This window comes from Pseudochaenichthys georgianus, unplaced genomic scaffold (genome assembly GCF_902827115.2).
Source record: "Pseudochaenichthys georgianus unplaced genomic scaffold, fPseGeo1.2 scaffold_223_arrow_ctg1, whole genome shotgun sequence".
In the NCBI taxonomy this organism is placed as follows: Eukaryota; Metazoa; Chordata; class Actinopteri; order Perciformes; family Channichthyidae; genus Pseudochaenichthys; species Pseudochaenichthys georgianus.
In genome coordinates, this window is record NW_027262869.1 from 236,784 (window position 1) to 259,140 (window position 22,357).

General features: G+C 43.6%; 1 protein-coding gene across 1 annotated transcript in view; it reads left to right on the top strand.

Annotated features, from left to right (window-relative positions):
* The window catches only part of LOC117441960 (uncharacterized), a 605,495-nt gene that overhangs the window by 208,112 nt on the left and 375,026 nt on the right, over nucleotides 1-22,357 (top strand). The window contains 1 exon segment of the mRNA XM_071202313.1: nucleotides 4,061-4,729. Coding sequence (XP_071058414.1) covers nucleotides 4,061-4,729 — 669 coding nt within the window.

Here is a 22,357-nt window from a genome sequence, read left to right on the forward strand (position 1 = left end):
GGACCAGAAAAGTTTTTTAAGCTTCTTCTTGCCCCTGTTGAACATGAACAGAGACTATCTGAAAATTATTATTGTTTTTTTTTTTTTGGTACTTTGTTATAATTATTAATCTGAGTGAAAAGGAAAAAAAAAAAAAGAAAGGAGAATATATATATATATATATATATATATATATATATATTATTGTTATATATTTGTTTTGTTTCTGACATGTTCAATAAATTGACTAACTAACTAACTTGTCTGTCACATCCTCTTCTTGTCTGTCACATCCTCTTCTTGTCTGTCACATCCTCTTCTTGTCTGTCACATACTCTTCTTGTCTGTCACATCCTCTTCTTGTCCGTCACATCCTCTTCTTGTCTGTCACATCCTCTTCTTGTCTGTCACATACTCTTCTTGTCTGTCACATCCTCTTCTTGTCTGTCACATCCTCTTCCGGGACGTGTTATTCACAATATCAGACAAGTAGATCTTTCAATTGACTTGTCCGGCGGACAATTGATTATTATTCATAAATAATGAAGATACTATCCAGTTATACGTTACGCGGCTGGCAATACATCGAGCTTTCACTCATTTGAAAAGGCATCACCGAACGTGAATATCACCGGTACCAAAAGAAAACGGACTGAAGTGCAAACCCAACTCCCGCTAGCATGTAGCCTCCACCGCTCGCAGAGAGTTCAGACCGAGCCAGAGCTATTACCAACGCCAAGTATCCTCGTGTTGCCATGGTAGCAAAGCGCTACCTGGCTGTGCTGCCTCTGTCCCTAGAGAGGGTGTTCTCCACAGCAGGAGACATGCTAGTGCCAGCAGATCTGCCCTTTCTGCAGCCATGTGGACGAGTTCATCTTTCTTTAGACGACATGAAAACACAACGACAAGCAAGTCCTGATGCCAAGCTGCTGCTCAGGAACAGTGCAGTTCAGATGCAGGTTATTTCAGTTCATCCACATGCTGCACCTCAATGTTCATTTCATTAGATTCTGCATTTATTTGAGTGAATATTCAGTTTAATAATAATTTAAAAACTATATATTTTATGTTTTGTGATAATTGTTTCTGCGGTACCGAAAACGTACCGGACTGAACCGTGACCTAAAACCCGAGGTACGTACGGAACCAAAATGTTTGTGAACCGTTACACCCCTACCATATACTGAGACATAAATAAAGCAGCGACTGTATTCACCATGACACGGACAGTCTGTGGTTTGTACTTGTTTAGCTTCCGCCATATTTGACAACTCCATACGGAAACTCTAATGGGACATTTGACGTCTAGACGGCTGCCCGATTTGCATCGTGCATGAGCGAGTCATGAACTCTCAAATATCTTTATTAAAATATTTTGTTATTTGAGATAAAATGAAGGACATTCACAGTTAATGTAATTAGATATCAATTATGAATGCCATACATATTGCATACATTCAGTCAATATTTCTTCAGCATGTATGATGGCTGTCCAACAGAAGTTACATCCATTTCTCACTTATTCTGACAATGCACTTAACCCAATAAAATGACCCAACAAAAGGAGTTGCTCAATAATAGTGAAGTCACGTTGTAATAACAATAACTCGTCTCTCTCGTTCAGATTAATATTGTGGGGTTTTTTGAGTGTTCTTTTTCTGCTTTGCCAAACGCCACTGTGTCAAATGTCCCATTTAGAGTTGCCGTATGGAGTTGTCAAATATGGCGGACCATCTCGCACATGCGCACTGCAGATGGGGCAGGGCTGCAGATCGGGTAGTGACACACATTGAAGATGACGTCGCGGCTCCGCCTACACTGCGTTACTATAGTTACTGCCCCAGTTCCTAAACTGTATTGGAAACGCAGCATAAAGTGAGCCTGGCCTACCAAGGCCTAACTATACCGTGCGAGGCCCTGCAGTGGAAATGCGCCATAAGTGGATGTCATTGAAGACCTTTCCAAGAGCAGTCTCAGTGCTGTGGTTTGGACGAAAGCCTGGCTGGAACACATCCAAACAGTTATTTACATGCAAGAAATTACTCAACTGTTGAAAAACTACTTGTTCAATGATCTTACCTAGAAATGGGAGGTTTGATATGGGCCTGTAATTGGTCATTACTGAAGCATCTAGATTATTCTTTTTTAAGAGCGGTTTAATGACTGCAGTTGTGCAGCCTGTGGAAAAACACCTGAGTGAAGAGACTTGTTTACTATGTGAAGTAGATCTGAGGCCATGCAAGGAAAAGCATCTTTGAAAAACCCTGTTGGAATAATATCAAGGCAGCAGGAGGAGGACTTCAGAAGTTGAATAATGTCCTCCAGGTTTCTATCATTAATCTGATGGAACTGTGTCATGGTGTCTGAATTGATGTTAGATGGACACGGGGACAACACATCTGCTGTACCTGATGCAGAGGCACTGACTGCTGGTCTGGTGTTCTGAGTGGGGGGATACTGACACTGGGGGGTTAGTTAGTCTGTCCACGGTAGCATTGTTTTTGGCAACTTTCCGTGAAACATAATCAAGAGGCCTCGAGAAATTCATGACAGTACCTTGTGTATGTCCTTAGTGTGTCCACGTTGTTGCTCAATGAGCGCAGGTTTGTGAGAATGATGGATGGAAGTGGTGGCCGGCTGAAATGTCCCTAAAATGAAGTGCAAGTTTGAAATGTATCTCAAATAATGTATGTATTTCCCCTAGGGCTGTCAAGTCAAAAAAAATTAACGCCACTAATTATTTTAACGCGATTAACGAATGTGTATTTTTTTTCCTCGGCCGCCCCGTAGTTTCAGAGCGCATCGAGTTTAAAATACCATCTACAAGCTGATGCTGCTGACAGCCCCGCTGCTGACAGCCCCGCTCCTGCCGCCCGCTTGTGGCAGACCACACTTCCACGCTCACCGGCAGGCACCGACTGGCCATCGGGAGGACCGGGAGGGTGTGTGTCTGTGTGGCGAGCGAGAGAGAGACCTTACGTGCATTACCGTACCGCAGTGTGAACGCGGCTATTGTTGTTGTTAGCATCTGGTGCTAGCTAGCTGCGCTAACGGATATAAGGAGTTGTTTAAATGAAAACAGAGGAGCGCCATATCCACACAACTGCGCCGAGCACTTGACTTTATGCAGACAGCGGGACATTGAAGGAGAAGTCAGCACACTCATGATTGCAGCAACATGATTGCAGCGTCCAGGCAGCTCCCGTTCGAGCATATGCCTTGAGTTGCACATAGCTCCAACGATCACACACACACACACACGCACGCACGCACGCACGTGCACACACACACACACACACACACCATTTGTATTGTATTATTGTATGAGAGGTTCCAGGTTGAATTGAGGCGAATATTTGTAATGTTCAGAGGTTGTTGTGTTTAATATTCATGAGAATATTTGTCATTGTTCAAATGATAATAAACATTAGCATAAAGCATATTTGTCCACTCATATGTTGATAAGAGTATTAAAAACTTGAAAAATATTCCTCTAAGGTACATTTAGAACAGATAAAAAATGTGCGATTAATTGCGATTAACTATGGACAATCATGCGATTAATCGCGATTAAATATTTTATTCGACTGACAGCCCTAATTTCCCCACATAAACATAACAGTCTGCAATAAAACGGCTGTCTCCTGGGCGCTCCACTTCCTACTTTCTTCCTTTCTTTCATTTCCCTCGAGGTGCTTCGTACAATACAAATGCAAATATTCTATTTTAAAAAGTAAAGTCCTTTCGAGTCATCTGTCTCAAGCCTAAGTCTCAGGTCATGAATACCAAGTCAAAGTCAAGTCGAGTCTTTTATCAATGTTAGTCAAGCAAGTCTCAAGTCCAAAAATAGGCAAGTCATGTGACTCGAGTCCCCCACCTCTGGTATGGTTAGAATATTGCTGTATTACTGTATCAAATATAATAAAGACAAACAGTTGATGAGTAGTATTTTGTTAACTCAAGGTTTATATTAAGTGAGCTTTTATTGTGTTAACTTGTGTATTTATGCTTTTTAGATTGACTTTCTCTCTTTCTCTGTCCGTCTGTTCTAGAAACCGAAAGGAAGAGAGAGACGTCACAGCTGTCAGCAATGTGACAAATCCTTTACAGCATCTGGACATTTAAAGCGCCACCTGCGTATTCACACAGGAGAAAAACCGTACAGCTGTGAAGAGTGTGGGAAAACTTTCACTACATCAAGTAATCTCAAAACACATCACCGTATTCACACTGGAGAAAAACCTTACAGCTGTGAAGAGTGTGGGACAACTTTCACTAAATCAAGTCATCTCAAAAGACATCACCATATTCACACTGGAGAAAAACCTTACAGCTGTGAAGAGTGTGGGACAACTTTCACTACATCAAGTAATCTCAAAACACATCTACATATTCACACAGGAGAAAAACCTTACAGCTGTGAAGAGTGTGGGACAACTTTCACTACATCAAGTAATCTCAAAACACATCAACGTATTCACACTGGAGAAAAACCGTACAGCTGTGAAGAGTGTGGGAAAACGTTCACTACATCAGGTGATCTCAAAACACATCACCGTATTCACACTGGAGAAAAACCTTACTGGTGTGAAGAGTGTGGGAAAACGTTCACTACATCAGGTGCTCTCAAAACACATCACCGTATTCACACTGGAGAAAAACCTTACTGGTGTGAAGAGTGTGGGAAAACGTTCACTACATCAGGTGCTCTCAAATCACATCTTCGTGTTCACTCAGGAGAAAAACCATAGTGGGTTTCAGAGTGTAGGAGCCGCAATTAAGCATATTTAGTTTTTTTCACAGTTTACAATAAACAATTCCCATCTATTGGCCTTGTGTTGGGTAATCCTTTTTTCCATTACAGATCGCATCCCAACAGCGCCATCTGTTGACGTAACGTCAGAATTGACAGGCATAATGTTCACTGTTCCTTTGAGTTTCGTTTTCTGTCCGTCTGTCGACAGCGTGCTGTTTTATTGCTTTACATACCAAGGTTTAAGTACACTGTGTCAATAGTTGTAGTGTGAGCATCGTCTGGGCTGGCCGTCTGGTAGAATCGGTATGCTCTTCCTCCTGTGTCCACTTCCTCTCCTGTCACCTATGACCCCTTTTATACACCCCACCACCAAGTGTTCATAACATTCAGGGTGTCCGCGGGGTCTTAAAAAGTATTAAAAGTTGATACATTTAGCGAAAATTAAGGCTATTAAAAAGTATTAAACGGCATTTTCCAAGGTATTAAGAAGGTCCACAGCAACGAGAACATGAAACACCCTTTCATTTACTGCAACGACATGTCGGGAAACCCCCTCAAGGTATCAGGCTGAGAGGCTCTGATACCTCATTCACACCAACGGTGTTTCAGGGCCGGTTCGGAGCTGGAGCTTGAAAAGCACCGGGTTTTCCTTTTCACACCGCAGTGGAGCAGCCTCTTAGCTCCGGAATCCGGTTCGTTTCAAGCACCAAAAAATTGTCCGGCCAGAGCAAAAGCACCGCATACGTCACGCTTACGTCGAGGCGGGGGCAGAGACAGATCAACTCCTGAACAACAACAACAAGCCCGCGTTTTATCCAGTTTGTACACAACGATGGAGAAATTTAACAAGAGTTTTAGTGTTTCTGCCATAGACTGTATATATAAAGGTTTCTGCTCATGGTGAAGCAACGTGTCTGCGTGTTAAGGTGGAACCTGAGTATTCACGTTGATCACCTCATTATAAATCTATAAAACTATAAATATTAAACTTTACTTCACGTGTTCATTTGAGAACAGCTGTTACATACCTGGGTGAAGGTTACAGTTCATTTAAATGAAAGATACAACGTTACTCCACACTCATGGTTCAGTCCACCTTAAGAAATAAGACCGACCTCGGAAGCAGTTGTGTTTCAAAAAAACCTTTATTGACACGAGTACACTTTTTTATAAGAATATAACTAAACCACAGAAATGACTCCGGAAAAGCTGCAGATAGAGCCATAAGAAATGAATGCAACTGATTTCATCCGCGCGGTTTGGCTTTATGAAGCAGGCACGCAAACGGTTACGTAATGACGCAAACGATGAGGCAACGACGCATTACCAGTCGGACTCTGGGCGGTGTGAAAAGAGCCAGAGCTAAGCCGAAGAACTGGGTCTGAAACTGAAAAGCTCTAGCACGGAGCTTGAACCGGAGTTGCGTTGGTGTGAAAGAGGTAAAGGTGGCCCCATGCATAGCGTGCCATAAAATGCTGCTTATTTTAAGTTTCGTTGCCTTGCTCCGCTCGGTGGGGGGGGGGGGTATACCTGAGAGATGTACAGCAGGAGAACACGCCGTCCACCGCGGAGAATAAACAGAAGGGCAACCATGCTCCGGGGTCTTCTTCGCTGCTTTTGGTGTATTTTGTGGCGGCAGCAGCGCCACTTACAGGCCTGGCATATGTACTACAGCGTTTCCAGCATTTCCAGCGGTCTAGTGTGAACGGACGCGTTAATGAATCGAATGCGTGTGAACGGAAGACTTTTTTTGCGTTTGCGTTTTACTGTATGCGTCCTCGTGGGGCCGGGGTCTAAGCCAAACTATATCCGGTCACAGAGATCTGCTATTTTAAAGTAAGGTCAACACATATCGACCCTAAACATAGTCTATATTAAGAACGAGAAAAAAGTCTTAACATATATATATCATTTTTTGTAAACATATGACAAATGTGTGAGGGTGATGACGTCAGAGCATCGTCCTCTGTGCCGGGCTTAGCCCCGGACAGCCCCAGCCCAATTGAACCCCTGGGTGTTTGTGAGGGAGCTCCTATATGGCATTACCTCGCTGAACCTCACCAAAGTTTAATATATTTCATAGTTCAAAGTTTTGTTTATTGGTCAAATACTGGTTTCTACTGGTTTCTGAGGAGTTCTACTGGAATGAAAGAGCACAGAAGCAGCAAAGCAGCATGCTGCATTAACCCTGACCTTCACAGAGAGGGTGAAGTTCATGTGGAGAGGAGGCTAGTCTGTCTGCACTCTGTTTAGCTAATCAATATAGTACATGTGAGGTAAAGTGTGTCGCCAATGTAACCGGTTAGAACTGGAAGTTGCGATGAGGTCTTAAAATGTATGGAAAGGGTCTTAAAGGTCTTCAAAGGTATTAAATCTGACTTCAGGATTCCTGCATAGACCCTGATATTGCACTATTCATATAAATAAGGTAAACTGAGATGCCAGCAACAGCCATAAAATGGCTCCTACAAAGAGTGTGGGAAAACCTTTTCTTAAAGTCTTCACCTTAAAGTCCATGAGCGAGTTTCACTGTTCATTATCTGCTTCATGTATCTGGAACATATTTACGATGTTTTCAGTTTGATTCTATTCTCTTGTTGAAATGATCAGACTACCACAAATAAAATGGCCTTAGAAACAGACCATCCTGCCCTCCTACGAAACACGACCAAAGAGGTCGATTGTTTAAGCCCCTTAGATTACGACCCATAGCCACGTTTTAAAGTGTGGTCGTGTGAGAAACAACATGCTCCCGTTTATTCACAAATAACCCTCTCTGGAAAATCCTACATTGTGGAAGAGTTTGGCATTAAAACGCTTTTTGATTATCTTTCTGGAGAGAAGTGTATATTGTACTCTTAGAATCCACGTCCAGTGGATGTGTAGGATCTATAGTGTGATAGATATTACGAAGATGATCTGAGGTCTCGCCAGGATAATGTGTGTGCAGCTTCCATGTAAAGTTAGCGTGGGTGAAAACAGTTTTTCCCTCACTGTCAAATGAGTACACAGTGATATCTGCATTACTCGTGCACTAACACACATCAGTGTATCCTTGTTCATTACACAACACTGATTGGTTTAAATGGTGTGCAATGCTTTTGTGTTTTTAACCTTCCATTCAGAGAAACAAATAGGAGGTTTGACACTACAGTTTCCGAAGGCACTACACTACCCAGAATCCCCAGCTATCGTTTGGGACTACAACATCCGCCTTGCTTTACAAACCCCGTGATTAGTCATCAAGCCCTGCAGACTTTCCAAACTGGAATGGGACAGCACATGTTGCAAATATGGCAGAATCCATAGATCATCTTAAGATAAGATACTTTATTGATCCCAAGCTGGGAAATGTTTTTGTTACAGCAGCATGCTACTTTGTTCTACTCCACTTCGATTCAGAGGTTAACCTGGTGTCTTCAAATGAAAGAGTCAACGCTGATGATCATAAAGCGCTGCTGGCAGAGTCTCTAATTTGCATGTGAACTTTTCAACTCGTCTGCAGAGGGATGTGAACGAGAGGAGAGTTAGAGAGGGAATGAAGAGTTTGCATCTGTTGACTATCTTTATAACTTCCATCCTCGAACCCCACTGAATCGTTTGCTAGCTAAAAAGCTCAAGTTTGCTTTCAACAAAGTAAGGATATTTTTATAATATATTTTATAGTAAGGACAATTTGGAGGAATTGAAAGACTTATATGGGTGTGTCAGAACCAACTTGTGGCCCCACGCAAAGTTATATGATGAGGCCCTCTGTGTCAACCCGTGACTTCACATGGAGGCTGCCGCGTACCTCAGATCATCTTCCTAATATCTATAGAACTATAGATCCTACACATCGACTGGACGTGGATTCTAAAAGTACAATCTACACTTCTCGCTAGGAATCTAATCAGAAAGCGTTTTAATGCCAAACTATCCTACAATTTAGGATTTTCCAGAGAGGCTTATTTGTGAATAAACGTCCATCTGTGACGTTTGCATTCAACGGGAGCAGCACGTATTAAGCGCCTGAACAATCGGCATAACTGGTCGTATGAGTTGGAGGACTCGTTGAAACGGACTCGTCACCCTGCATAGTTGTTGTGTTTTGCAGCATATTATAAACATCCCCTTATCTTCAAATACCCAGGTTGTGTAGTGATGTATTTGAGGTGTAGTGTCCACATCGCAGACCTGAAGTCGTGCAGTCGATGGATGCGAAGTGTACAGGACCTTGGTCTCTGAGACTCCAAAAAGCCTTTCTCGCCTACCTGTCCACTTTGCAGACCTGAGATCCTGCAGTCATTTCTCAAAGATGGTGTGGCATACAGGGAGGTGCAGTCTCCTGATGGGATAGACTGTATTACAGTGGACACTGGAGGAAGTGACCATTATTGAAGGACACTTGAGAGAGAGCATGGAGAGAGTTGTGTTCTACCATTGGCAGAGGAGTAACACCAGGTGATGTCTGGTCCATGTTTCAGCAGATGAGTGGGGAAAGGAATCCATTAGAATGCCAGCTTTGGCTGATGGGGAGAGGCTGGCAGTGACGGATAAAGAGAAGGCAGGTATGTGAGGAAGGACACTTGCAGCAGTACATAGTGGGGAGCATCTCAGTGATATCCAGAGGCAGCAAACACAGCAGTTGCTAGCAGAGAATGAAAAGGTGAAGGAGGAGAGACGGGATGATAGGTCAGCTCTGGATGTGGAATTAGTGAGAGTGAGTAATGACGTGGGGAAACATTGAGAAGGAAAGAGATAGTGGCAATAGTGTACGTTGACATTGAAAGGCGTATGACTCTGTGTGGAGGAGGGGCTACTGATCACATGGAGGAGGGGCTACTGATCACATGGAGGAGGGGCTACTGATCACATGGAGGAGGGGCTACTGACCACATGGAGGAGGGGCTACTGATCACATGGAGGAGGGGCTACTGATCACATGGAGGAGGGGCTACTGATCACATGGAGGAGAATGGGTATTGGAGGGAGAATGATCAATGGGGTAAGGGCCTTTTGAACAGACGGGACGTTTAGAGGAAAGGTTGGAGCAGATGTTTCCAGTTATTTAGAAATAGAAAACGGTATCCCCCGAGGGAGTGCAGTCAGTCCAATATTATTAACATCATGATTAACGACATGTTGACATGCTGAGACTCATGCATCCAATGGGCTCTACACGCAGATCAGGGTTTCCGTTAGCCGGTAATTACCGGTTTTTAGCTGGTAAAATTTATAAAAAACCGGTAAATTCAAAACCTGACGGTCAAAATGTCTGGTAATAATTAGGGAGGCTCCGATCGATCGGCCGCCGGTCATTATCGGCCGATATTCACTCTTAATAGTTTGATCGGTGCTCTCTATAAAGGCCGATCAGGAGAGCTGGATCTGATCGATATGGACATAAACGCGAGTGAAGTGTAACCGGAGCGAGAGAGAGATCAGATCAGCTGCTGAGTCTGACCGAGACACGCAGCTCTGCAGGATCACCTGAAGCCCCGCCCTCTGTTTAGCGAGCTGCAGGAGCTGCTTGAGAAACTGACGGGCTGTCAGGAGAGAGAGAGGGAGGGAGAGGATCCGTTTCTCCCGTGTTATTATTCAAAGTTGATGTAAACTTCTGAATAATGTACGTTATCTACTACAAGTAGTTTGTTTGAATGTAGTAATTATGTTGTTTGTTGTTTGTGGAATCATTTATTGAAAAATTAATCTGAATTTTTCGATCTGTTACGATTATAAACTGAAGCAATATAAAAATGAGCCCGTGAACTGAGTTTTAAACTGAAGCATATCTGCTCATAGTCCGGTAATTACCTGCTAACGGAAACTCTGCTACACAACTATTATTATTATTGAAATATGACCGGTAAGTTTCAAATTAGTCCGGTAAAATAAATTCTGCCCGGACATTTGACCGGCGAGAAAAAATCCTAGCGGAAACCCTGACGCAGATGATGGGGCTCTGTGGATGAGGGGAAGACGTGCCCCATACGTGATGGAGAAGCTCGAGCGACTAAAGAAGTGGAGAGGTGGTCATATAACTGGATTCAAAATGTCAGAGAGCAAGTCATGCTACATGGTATTTACAAACAAACGCAAGACTGATGGCCAACAGCCAACACTCTATGATCGTCCAATGACAAAGCTGAATGAGTTCAAATACCTAGGACTGTGGTCTGATAGCAAGCACACATGGGAGATGCATATTAATCAAGTGGAAACACAATGCTAAAAGTATTAAATGTATTGCGAGCTGTAGCTGGATGCAGCTGGGGCGCAGACAAACAAGCATTAGTAGACATGTACAGATCCATGATGAGGTCCACAACAGACTGTGGTTGCATAGCGTTTGGAGCAGCAGCAAAACATCACTGACAAACTGATAGACTGCAATATAAAGCCTTGAGGTGTGTATTGGAGCGATAAGTCAACTGTTAGCTTATCGCGACAGGCCTCTGCACACAATGAAACAGTGGAAACAAACATGTGTTTGGCTTTCATTAGTGAATGAAACTGAGAGCCCTTTATAGTCTGTGTCCAATATTGTGTATTTGTATATATTGTATATATATATGCTAAGGTCCCGCTGCTGACACCATAGCAGTCATTTAGTGCGCATATGTGTAATTAAATATCAAAATCTCACTCCAGCCAGGGACCCACAGCTAGCAACCCTGGTTAGCTTCAGAGCTAGCAGTCTGTGTTGTAAACAAAGACAGGACGAGCTGGAAATGAAACAAACGATACTTAGAAACTGGTTAAAAGTTTCTGATGGAAGGAAACGACCTCTTCTCTCTTTGAATGTGGTTTATACCTTTCAGGTAACAGCAACAGTTAAAGCCTGACAATGAACCGTTTGGCTGCACCCGCACTGCGAGGGGGCCCAAGTTCCCATCAGCAGAAACACGTGGGTTTGCTATCCTGGCTCCAAGATGGTGGAACGAGCTCCCATTGACATCAGGACGGCAGAAAGCTCACACACCTTCCAGACTGAAACTCATCTCTCTGGACTCCACCTCCATAACAGTGTTCCCTTGGGCATAACTTCCAATACTAGAGGTCGGATGGCACATGCAGGGAGACCAGCCAGGAGGGAGTTGCAGTAGTCTAGGCGTGAGGTGAGCCTGGACCAGAACCTGCGTGGCTTTCTGGGTCAGCTGGGGAATGTTGGGCCAGTCTCTGTTGCTCCGTCTCTGTTCTCCCGCTAACAGTCACTCTCTAGTTCTGCTGGGTTCTTCTTGACTTCACTGGTTTGAGACAAGCGACCCTATCGGACACCTCCCTTTGTAGCCAGACTTCCCCACAGCAGAATCGAGTTTCTGTCTTCAGGTCTCAACAGCTCCACGTTAGGTGTATCGCCGCCCCTTGAACTGCAGTCGGTGTAAACAGGAGGACTTGGTAAGGATCCTCCGTCTTGGGCGAGTACTAGGTTTCCGTCTTCATATTTTTGGGTGGAAACCCGTCGTCTTGACCTCACTAGCTGTGTGGACTCCATAATTTTCTGTGTAGGGGAACAACATAACTCGTAATCTCTTTCCTTCTCATAATTAGAAACATAGTCTGCTAAATGTTCTATTCTGTGGATGCTTTATGTGCAAATGCTACTCTCGATTTAGTTTTACATTAAACATTAAACCTCTCCCTCCTGTGGTGACAGATATGGCTCAATGTAGCTGGATTTCAAAATACCCTTGTGCTGAAGATGCATCACCTGGTGGTCTGGCCCTCTGAGCTTCCTCATTGTTGTGGTTGATACCAGGGTGTCGGTGGCATTTGGGTCATGTTTGGCGATGCTGTTCGTCTTTGACTTCCCTGGGACCCCCTGCCTCCGTCGTCATCATTGAAACCTCCCCCGGGGTATCTGCATGGAGGGCCGTTGTTTGGTGCATGTGGTGGGTATTTCATTTGTTGTTGTGGACAATCTCTAGCCCAATGGCCCATTTGGGTGCAATGGTAACATCCCTCAAACCGTAAACATCTTCTGCCTGTGCCTCCTTGGAAACCTCCTGGTTGTTGGTTCTGCTTCTGATCCTCTGGCACTATCTGAGATGTAACTGTTTGAGGTGTCTGCCCTGCATTCTCTGGTTCTTCCTGAGCTTGAATTGTTGGAGGTGTCTGCCCTGCCTTCTCTGGAAGTTTCCCCTCCCTTCTCCTTGTCTTGTTCCTACAAGCTACAGTGTCTTTTGTTTTTTCTGATATGTCTTCCCTCACTGGCAAGTCTGCTACTCGGACCACATTTATGCTGTGTGCCAATAGGCTGGCATATTCCAGATGGAGTATCAGACTTGTAAGTCTTATAAATCTTTCTTCAACTTCCCTCCATATAGTTAGCTGTTGTAGGCATTGTTCGTGCTCATAGTCGAGTACTGCTCTTCTATGGGCTTTTGTTGGTCCAGGTTGATCATCTGCTGGAATCAGTCCTCTTGTTTGCCACTGTTCCAACAGTTTCTCTATTTGGTTCCATGTCTTCTGTCTTTTCATTGGAAAGGTTAAAGCATCTGATCAGATTTTTATCCTTTCCTTGATATCTGCAGTTGAGCCTGTCCCTGCGTCTGGTCTCAACTTAGTTTCTTTCGGTGACATGCTCTCTTCCTATTCGAATGAATATTATTAAGTTATCAAAGATTGAAACACTAATCCTCCGACTAGCACCTTCGTTCCTGATAAATAATATCCTATGTCATCCGAACTTAACTTTAAATCTGGGGTTTTTTTAGTTGTTAAAAGTTATTTTTATTTTATTTTTTAAAGTTATAGATTTTCTTTTCTTTTTTGAGAAAGTATTTTTGTAAAATATTAATAAAGTAAATTAAAAGATAAAAATTATGCTAATTTTAAAATCTGAAATGTTAAAATAAAAATTGTAAAGTGTATGGTTTTGACCTCGAGATATGAAAATAGAAATCTGGTGAAAATCTAAATCCAGTGTGTACAGTGCATACCGACGGGTATGGAATTATGCAAATGCCATAACTTGTGTTAGCTTCAATAAATTGGTGTTTGAATATTCTACAGTCTAGTTTGAAAGTCTATTATGTAAAGCAACATCCCCAGCCATTTGGCGAGGCGCGCACCGAGCCTCAGTCCGCGTGCCTGTAGCAGCCACGGTCGACTCCAAAAAATCCCCGGCATTTCGAGAAAGAAACCCGAGTTTCCTTTTGCCGTGTTCGGGTCCGTCTCGGAAACTTCCCAAGACGCTGTCAGGGTCACCAGTGTAGTGCCGAGAGAAAGGGAGTCGGAGGCGGTGCATCGAAGGTGCAAAACTGTCTTTAATGAGCAGCAGAAATGCAGGTGTTGTCGGGTCGCAGCCCGGGTCAACAAGAGAAAGAGCCAGGAGGGCGCACAACATATATAGAGGTAACCACATATATGTCCGTGTGGAAACAATACCCCCAACTCTAGTTCCATGTGTGGATTATGTAACCCAGTGTATTAAAGGTGGTCACCACACTTGTATCTATTTATACTTATGACATGTTCCGATCTCTATATAAGTGAGATTCTGAGCTCTTTTAATTCCATCGTGTCACCGGGCCCGGGTACAGGAGGGGTAATATGGTTCTTTTTATACATCCATGGGTATTATGAGCGTTGTGGTTCAACGGTTCAACCGATCTGAATCGCTTCGTGAAGCAGTCACGTGGTATCAACAGGCAGCGAGGCTTCGTTTGTCATCGATGACGTCACTGGCCCAAAACGATACAAGCCTCGATACATGCTTCAGAAAAAGCTTCGGGGATTACTCGACACACGCTCCGAAGCCTCGGCGCAACTAAAGGAGGGTTACCTAGTTAGCCCACTGCTAAAGTGCCTAGATGCCATAAAGGCCTGGATGGCGTGCAACTTCCTTAAACTCAATGAAGGAAAAACAGAAGTAATGGTTTTTGGTAGCACCACTGACACCACTTCTGTAGACCTGGGCCCTTTGCATCAGTACACCAAGCCCACCGTTACGAACCTTGGTATTAAAATGGACGTGAACTCAAACTTGAGAGTCAGATTAAGTCGGTGGTAAAAACGAGCTTTTATCACCTGAGGCAGCTAGCGAAAGTAAAACCTTTTCTCTCCAGACAGCAGTTTGAGACAGTAATCCATGCCTTTGTCACCACCCGGCTGGACTACTGTAACTCTCTCTACATGGGGGTCAGTGGGTCCTCGCTCGCACGACTGCAGCGGGTGCAAAATGCTGCAGCAAGGCTCTTAACTGGCACACGGAAGTTTGACCAGCTTCTCTCCACTGGCTGCCAATTTATTTTAGGATCCATTTTAAAATTCTTTTATTTACTTTTAAATCCCTAAATGGCATGACCCCACCATACCTTGCTGAGCTGCTACAGCACTACACGCCGAACCGCCCTCTCAGGTCAGCGGACCAACTGCTCCTGAATGTGCCTAAAACCAGGTCAAAGCTCAGAGGGGACCGTTGCTTCTCTGTAGCGGCTCCCAAACTGTGGAACGCTCTGCCCCTGGAGATCAGACAGGCCTCCACACTGCCTGCTTTTAAATCGCTTCTTAAAACCCACCTCTTCTCCTTAGCGTTTTAACATTTGGCGTTTCAACATCTTTTAGAGTGTTGCTTTTTTGCATTTAAATTGTTTTTTGTTTTTACTTGTACTTGTTTTATGGTGTGTGAGCTGAGCTGTGTTTTATCTATTTGCCTGTACAGCACTTTGGTCTGGAGGTTTAAAGTGCTTTATAAATAAAGTTGTATTGTATTGTATTGTAACCATAGACTGGGGCGCAACCATAGACTGTATATATAAATAAATATATATATAGTGTCCGTGACGTCACCCATAGGATTCTGCAGAGTTGCAGAGAAGCCCTTAGTAGGCAGAGTCGGCCACTAACGGCTCGACTGTGACGTCAGAGTCTAATCCCGCCTGCTCCAAATAAGGGCAAAGAGGCGGAGCCGAGGCGGGACCTGCTGCCTCCGAACTGGAAGTAAACAGAGCTAGCTCAGGCTAAGAAGCTAAGCTAACATGAAATACATGCATACCAAGTTACTGCTAACAGTGTAGTTCCCCTATATAAACGTTACATTCATAATCAAATGAGACAATCTGCAAGAGAATTAGCTATATTTTGTTATTCTTAATGCTTGTCATTCACACGTTGAGAAAAGACGGACTCCACCGCCCGGAGCTAACGGAGCCGCAGTGGGCTAGCTCCGGGACGCCGGCTGGAGCTAGCCCCCTGCGGGTCCGTTAGCTCCGGCGGCCACCACTGGGATAATTGGGTCCCCTATTAACATTTGCTCCCGTTTAGCATTATGGGCGTCATAGCCATAGACTATAAAAGTCTTACCCAAGGCTGAATCATAAACTAAAATGTATATGTATTAGGGTTGTCAGTCGATTAAAATAGTTAATCGCGATTAATCGCACATTTTTGATCTGTTCTAAATGTTCCTTAGAGGAATATTTTTCAAGTTTTTAATACTCTTATCAACATATGAGTGGACAAATATGCTTTATGCTAATGTTTATTATCATTTAAACAATGACACATATTTTCATGAATATTAAACACAACAACCTGGAACCTCTGTGTGTGTGTGTGTGTGTGTGTGTGTGTGTGTGTGTGTGTGTGTGTGTGTGTGTGTGTGTGTGTGTGTGTGTGTGTGTGTGTGTGTGTGTGTGTGTGTGTGTGTGTGTGTGTGTGTGTGTGTGTGTGTGTGTGTGTGTGTGTGTGTGTGTGTGTGTGTGTGTGTGTGTGTGTGTGTGTGTGTGTGTGTGTGTGTGTGTGATGGATTGTTGGAGCTATGTGCAACTCAAGGCATATGCTCGAACGGGAGCTGCCTGGACGCTGCAATCATGTTGCACTATCCGTGCTGAGTGTGCTGACTTCTCCTACAATGTCCCGCTGTCTGGCTTCCTGCATGAAGTCAAGTGCTCGGCGCAGTTGTGGCGAAATGTCGCTCCTCTGTTTTCATTTAAACAGCTCCTTATATCCGTTAGCGCAGCTAGCTAGCACCAGATGCTAACAACAACAACACACGTAAGGTCTCTCTCTCGCTCGCTCGGGCCACACACACACACACACCCTCCCGGTCCTCCCGATGGCCAGTCGGTGCCTGCCGGTGAGCGTGGAAGTGTGGTCTGCTGCAAGCGGGTGGCAGGAGCGGGGCTGTCAGCATCAGCTTGTAGATGGTATTTTAAACTCGATGCGCTCTGAAACTACGGGGCGGCCGAGGACAAAAAATACACATGCGTTAATCGCGTTAAAATAATTAGTGCCGTTAATTTTTTTTTGGGTTAACGCGTGAACGCAAAAAAAGCCCTAATATGTATGCATAAAGGGTTACGTCCTTAGCTGGCTAATAAGTAACAAGCTAAGCTAACCAAGCACACAAACGCCTGCGAACGGGGTTAACATGTATAATATTATCATTTCAGACTTCTTGGAAGTTCTGTTAGTACATTCAAGCGCACAGCACGACATTTTAATTGTCTGGTATTTGTAACAATATTCCCTAAAAGGCACAATCACCACGGACACGGCTAAAGGGTCAAGTACAGTACTATGACTAACTAACGTTGTAGCCTCTATGGTTGTAGCCTAGCAGAGTGGACAAGTTGCTGTTAGCTGACAGTGAGGCATGTACGTGTCCATCAACGTGACCACGCCCTAATTTATGCAAAAACTTTAAGACCTAATATAAATAAAAGGAATTCACTCACAGATTCATAATCATGAAGGTGGAATCTAACTATCGTTTAGGACTACATCATGAGCTCTGTTTGACAAACCCCGTTTTTTGTCACCATTCATTGCAATGGCTGGCGTCTATGTCACGTGATCTTCACATTTCTCCCTGCAGAAAAAAAAAAATGGCCGAACCTCGTTTTATTCTGGGTGGAAAATGCCTATTTAAAGTTACTTTGACTATTAAAATGCGTTTTGATGTCATTTGATGCGAGAAATATGAGTTGTTATTTCAGATTCGTGTGTGCAGTGGATGCACATGATCTTTAGTTTGCTAGTTATTACGAAGATTAATTCAGGAAATTGTGTCCATTCAACGTTTTCATTGTTACCAAGGTGGTTGCTAGGGACGCTGCTATCGATATTATTTCTGTTATGTTGTGTAACTGTTTAATGGTGTTATCTTTATTGCTACCCCCTTCCCCGTCAATGTATAGTGTTGGTCCACAGCGCAAACGTATTAGTTTAACAAAATCCGCATCTAAAGATACGTTATTTTCCAGGCATCTTTTCCTCTTACGCGACACACATACACCGTCATCTACTTTAGAATCACCGGAAAAGTCTGCGAGAGTGTGATTAGAGCTTGAGAAGCAGTCCTGAAGAACCATCATCGCAGGACAACAAAAAAGACAAACATATTGTGTCGAGCAGATTGTTGCCCACTGCGGGTGGCAGAACAGACCTGAGTCCAGGATGGGATTAGTTTTGTGTCATAAAGATAAAGCAACACTTTCTCAGAATAAAGCAAAACTATGAGTTAAAACAAATTGTTGCAAACAAATCATTTGTGTAATCATGTAAACTATAAGTATTTGTTCTTTGTTTTAACATAGGTTTTTGTTTGCAGTTCTTGTTTCTTCTTCCTCAATGATCAGACTGTTGCTCTCGCTGCAGCTCTCTTTTGCGCTCCCTCACTTTTTGTTTGAGATTTTGACACAAACCTCCCAGGTGGGCGGGACTTTCAGGGGTGCGTCCCCCATTGGCTACTCAGTTTTTGAGTGACAGCCCAGTCCTCCAGCGATTGTCCGGTGCGGTAGCTCGCTGAGCGTGGACAGAAGACCCCCAGAAGAACCAGCATTTCAATTATTATAATACTACAAGCAGTGTTGAAAGTGTGCCGGTCCTACCCGGTCCTTAGTACCCGGTAAGAGATTTCCAGGCGGTCCGGAGGACCAGGAAGGATTGACAGCTCCATCCGTGGAATTTATACTATGAAGGGAAGATATTTTGGTTTGGATTACTGGTCTGGGGGAAGCTCGCGAGTGTGTGTGTGTGTATACGTGTGTGTGTGTGTGTGTGTTTGTGCGTATTGTGTTTGTTTCCCGGGGAAAACCCTCACGAGAAACACGGCTGTTGTTATGCCTGCTGTGACCTCAAGTTACTCCGTTCTCCGCCTGTAATTATGCCGTTACAAGCTTCTAAGTTGTATTTATCATCTGAATTTGACGAAACAAGTTTCATATTCTGAAAGCCAAGACTTTGTTTATTTAAAATCAAACAAAACACCCGAACAACTATTTTTTACGCAAATCCACGTTTATTTAACTTCCATTTTTCCCAGAATAAAATAGCATTTAAACTGACGGTATGTTTAAGGTACATTATGCCATAAAACAGATTTAAATTTCTAACAGTCCCTCCTTACACCCCTAAAAGGTTAATACACTAGATACACACAGCAGCCTGTGAGCAGTATGAACAGTGTGTCTTAATACACTAGCAGTATGAACAGTGTGTCTTAATACACTAGATACACACAGCAGCCTGAGAGCAGTATGAACAGTGTGTATTAATACACTAGATACACACAGCAGCCTAGGGAGGTGTTCGCTGGCCTGGGAGCGCCTTGGGCCCCCCTGTCTGTAAAGCCGGTGTGTCCTTGGGCAAGATACTTCACCTGAACTTGCTCCTGTGGGTATTGTCCACAGTTTCTGACCATTGCATGTATGATATATGTGTAATGTGTGTATATGTAAAGCGCTTTGACTCATTGAAAAAGCGCTATAATAAATGTAAGGAATTATTATTATTATTAGTCAGAGCTGGTTGATGAGGGGAAAATAAAGTTTGGGGCTCTCTGCTGGAACTGATACCCCCGCGACCCGACCACGGATAAGCGGGAGAAGATGGATGGATGGAATATATCCGGTTTTATTGTGAAAACTTCGAGACCGGAAAAACAGTTTTCACCCACGCTAACTTTACATGGAAGCTGCACACGTTATCCTGGCGAGACCTCAGATCATCTTCGTAATATCTATCATACTATAGATCCTACACATCCACTGGACGTGGATTCTAAGAGTACAATATACACTTCTCTCCAGAAATCTAATCAAAAAGCATTTTAATGGCAAACTATTCCACAATTTAGGATTTTCCAGAGAGGGTTATTTGTGAATAAACGGGAGCATGTTGTTTCTTACACGACCACACTTTAAAACGTGGCTATGGGTCGTAATCTAAGGGGCTTAAACAATCGACCTCTTTGGTCGTGTTTTGTAGGAGGGCAGGCTGGTCTGTTTCTAAGGCCATTTTATTTTTGGTAGCCTGATAACTTCAACAAGAGAATAGAATCAAACTGAAAACATCGTAAATATGTTCCAGATACATGAAGCAGATAATGAACAGTGAAACTCGCTCATGGACTTTAAGGTGAAGACTTTAAGAAAAGGTTTTCCCACACTCTTTGTAGGAGCCATTTTATGGCTGTTGCTGGCGTCTCAGTTTACCTTATTTATATGAATAGTGCAATATCAGGGTCTATGCAGGAATCCTGAAGTCAGATTTAATACCTTTGAAGACCTTTAAGACCTTTTCCATACATTTTAAGACCTCATCGCAACTTCCAGTTCTAACCGGGTACATTGGCGACACACTTTACCTCACATGTACTATATTGATTAGCTAAACAGAGTGCAGACAGACTAGCCTCCTCTCCACATGAACTTCACCCTCTCTGTGAAGGTCAGGGTTAATGCAGCATGCTGCTTTGCTGCTTCTGTGCTCTTTCATTCCAGTAGAACTCCTCAGAAACCATTAGAAACCAGTATTTGACCAATTAACAAAACAATTGACAAAACTTTGAACTTTGAAATATATTAAACTTTGGTGAGCTTCAGCGGGGTGATGCCATATAGGAGCTCCCTCACAAACACCGAGGGGTTCAATTGGGCTGGGGCTGTCCGGGGCAAAGCCCGGCACAGAGGACGATGCTCTGACGTCATCACCCTCACACATTTGTCATATGTTTACAAAAAACGATATATATGTTAAGACTTTTCTCCTTCTTAATATAGACTATATTTAGGGTCGATATGTGTTGACCTTACTTTAAAATAGCAGATCTCTGTGACCGGATATAGTTTGGCTTAGACCCCGGCCCCACGAGGACGCATACAGTAAAACGCAAAAAAGTCTTCCGTTCACACGCATTCGATTCATTAACGCGTCCGTTCACACTAGACCGCTGGAAATGCTGGAAACGCTGTAGTACATATGCCAGGCCTGTAAGTGGCGCTGCTGCCGCCACAAAATACACCAACAGCAGCGAAGAAGACCCCGGAGCATGGTTGCCCTTCTGTTTATTCTCCGCGGTGGACGGCGTGTTCTCCTGCTGTATATCTCTCAGGTATACCCCCCCCCCACCGAGCGGAGCAAGGCAACGAAACTTAAAATAAGAAGCAGCATTTTATGGCACGCTATGCATGGGGCCACCTTTACCTCTTTCACACCAACGCAACTCCGGTTCAAGCTCCGTGCTAGAGCTTTCCAGGTTCAGAACCAGTTCGTCGGTTTAGCTCTGGCTCTTTTCACACCGCCCAGAGTCCGACTGGTAATGCGTCGTTGCCTCATCGTTTGCGTCATGGCGTAACCGTTTGCGTGCCTGCTTCATAAAGCCAAACCGCGCGGATGAAATCAGTTGCATTCATTTCTTATGGCTCTATCTGCAGCTTTTCCGGAGTCATTTCTGTGGTTTAGATATATTCTTATAAAAAAGTATACTCCTGTCAATAAAGGTTTTTTTAAAAACACAACTGCTTCCGAGGTCGGTCTTATTTCTTAAGGTGGACTGAACCATGAGTGTGGAGTAACGTTGTATCTTTCATTTAACTGAACTGTAACCTTCACCCAGGTATGTAACAGCTGTTCTCAAATGAACACGTGAAGTAAAGTTTAATATTTATAGTTTTATAGATGTATAATGAGTTATAGAGAGGTGATCAACGTGAATGCTCAGGTTCCACCTTAACACGCAGACACCTTGCTTCACCATGAGCAGAAACCTTTATATATACAGTCTATGGCAGAAACACTAAAACTCTTGTTAAGTCAAGCTCCGAACCGGCCCTGAAACACCGTTGGTGTGAATGAGGTATCAGAGCCTCTCAGCCTGACACCTTGAGGGGGTTTCCCGACATGTCGTTGCAGTAAATGAAAGGGTGTTTCATGTTGTCGTTGCTGTGGACCTTCTTAATACCTTGGAAAATGCCGTTTAATATTTTTTAATAGCCTTAATTTTCGCTAAATTAATTGATCAACTTTTAATACTTTTTAAGACCCCGCGGACACCCTGAATGTTATTTTGAACACTTGGTGGTGGGGTGTATAAAAGGGGTCATAGGTGACAGGAGAGGAAGTGGACACAGGAGGAAGAGCATACCGATTCTACCAGACGGCCAGCCCAGACGATGCTCATACTACAACTATTGACACAGTGTACTTAAACCTTGGTATGTAAAGCAATAAAACAGCGCGCTGTCGGCAGACGGACAGAAAACGAAACTCAAAGTAACAGTGAACATTATGCCTGTCAATTCTGACGTTACGTCAACAGATGGCGCTGTTGGGATGCGATCTGTAATGGAAAAAAGGATTACCCAACACAAGGCCAATAGATGGGAATTGTTTATTGTGATAAAAACTAAA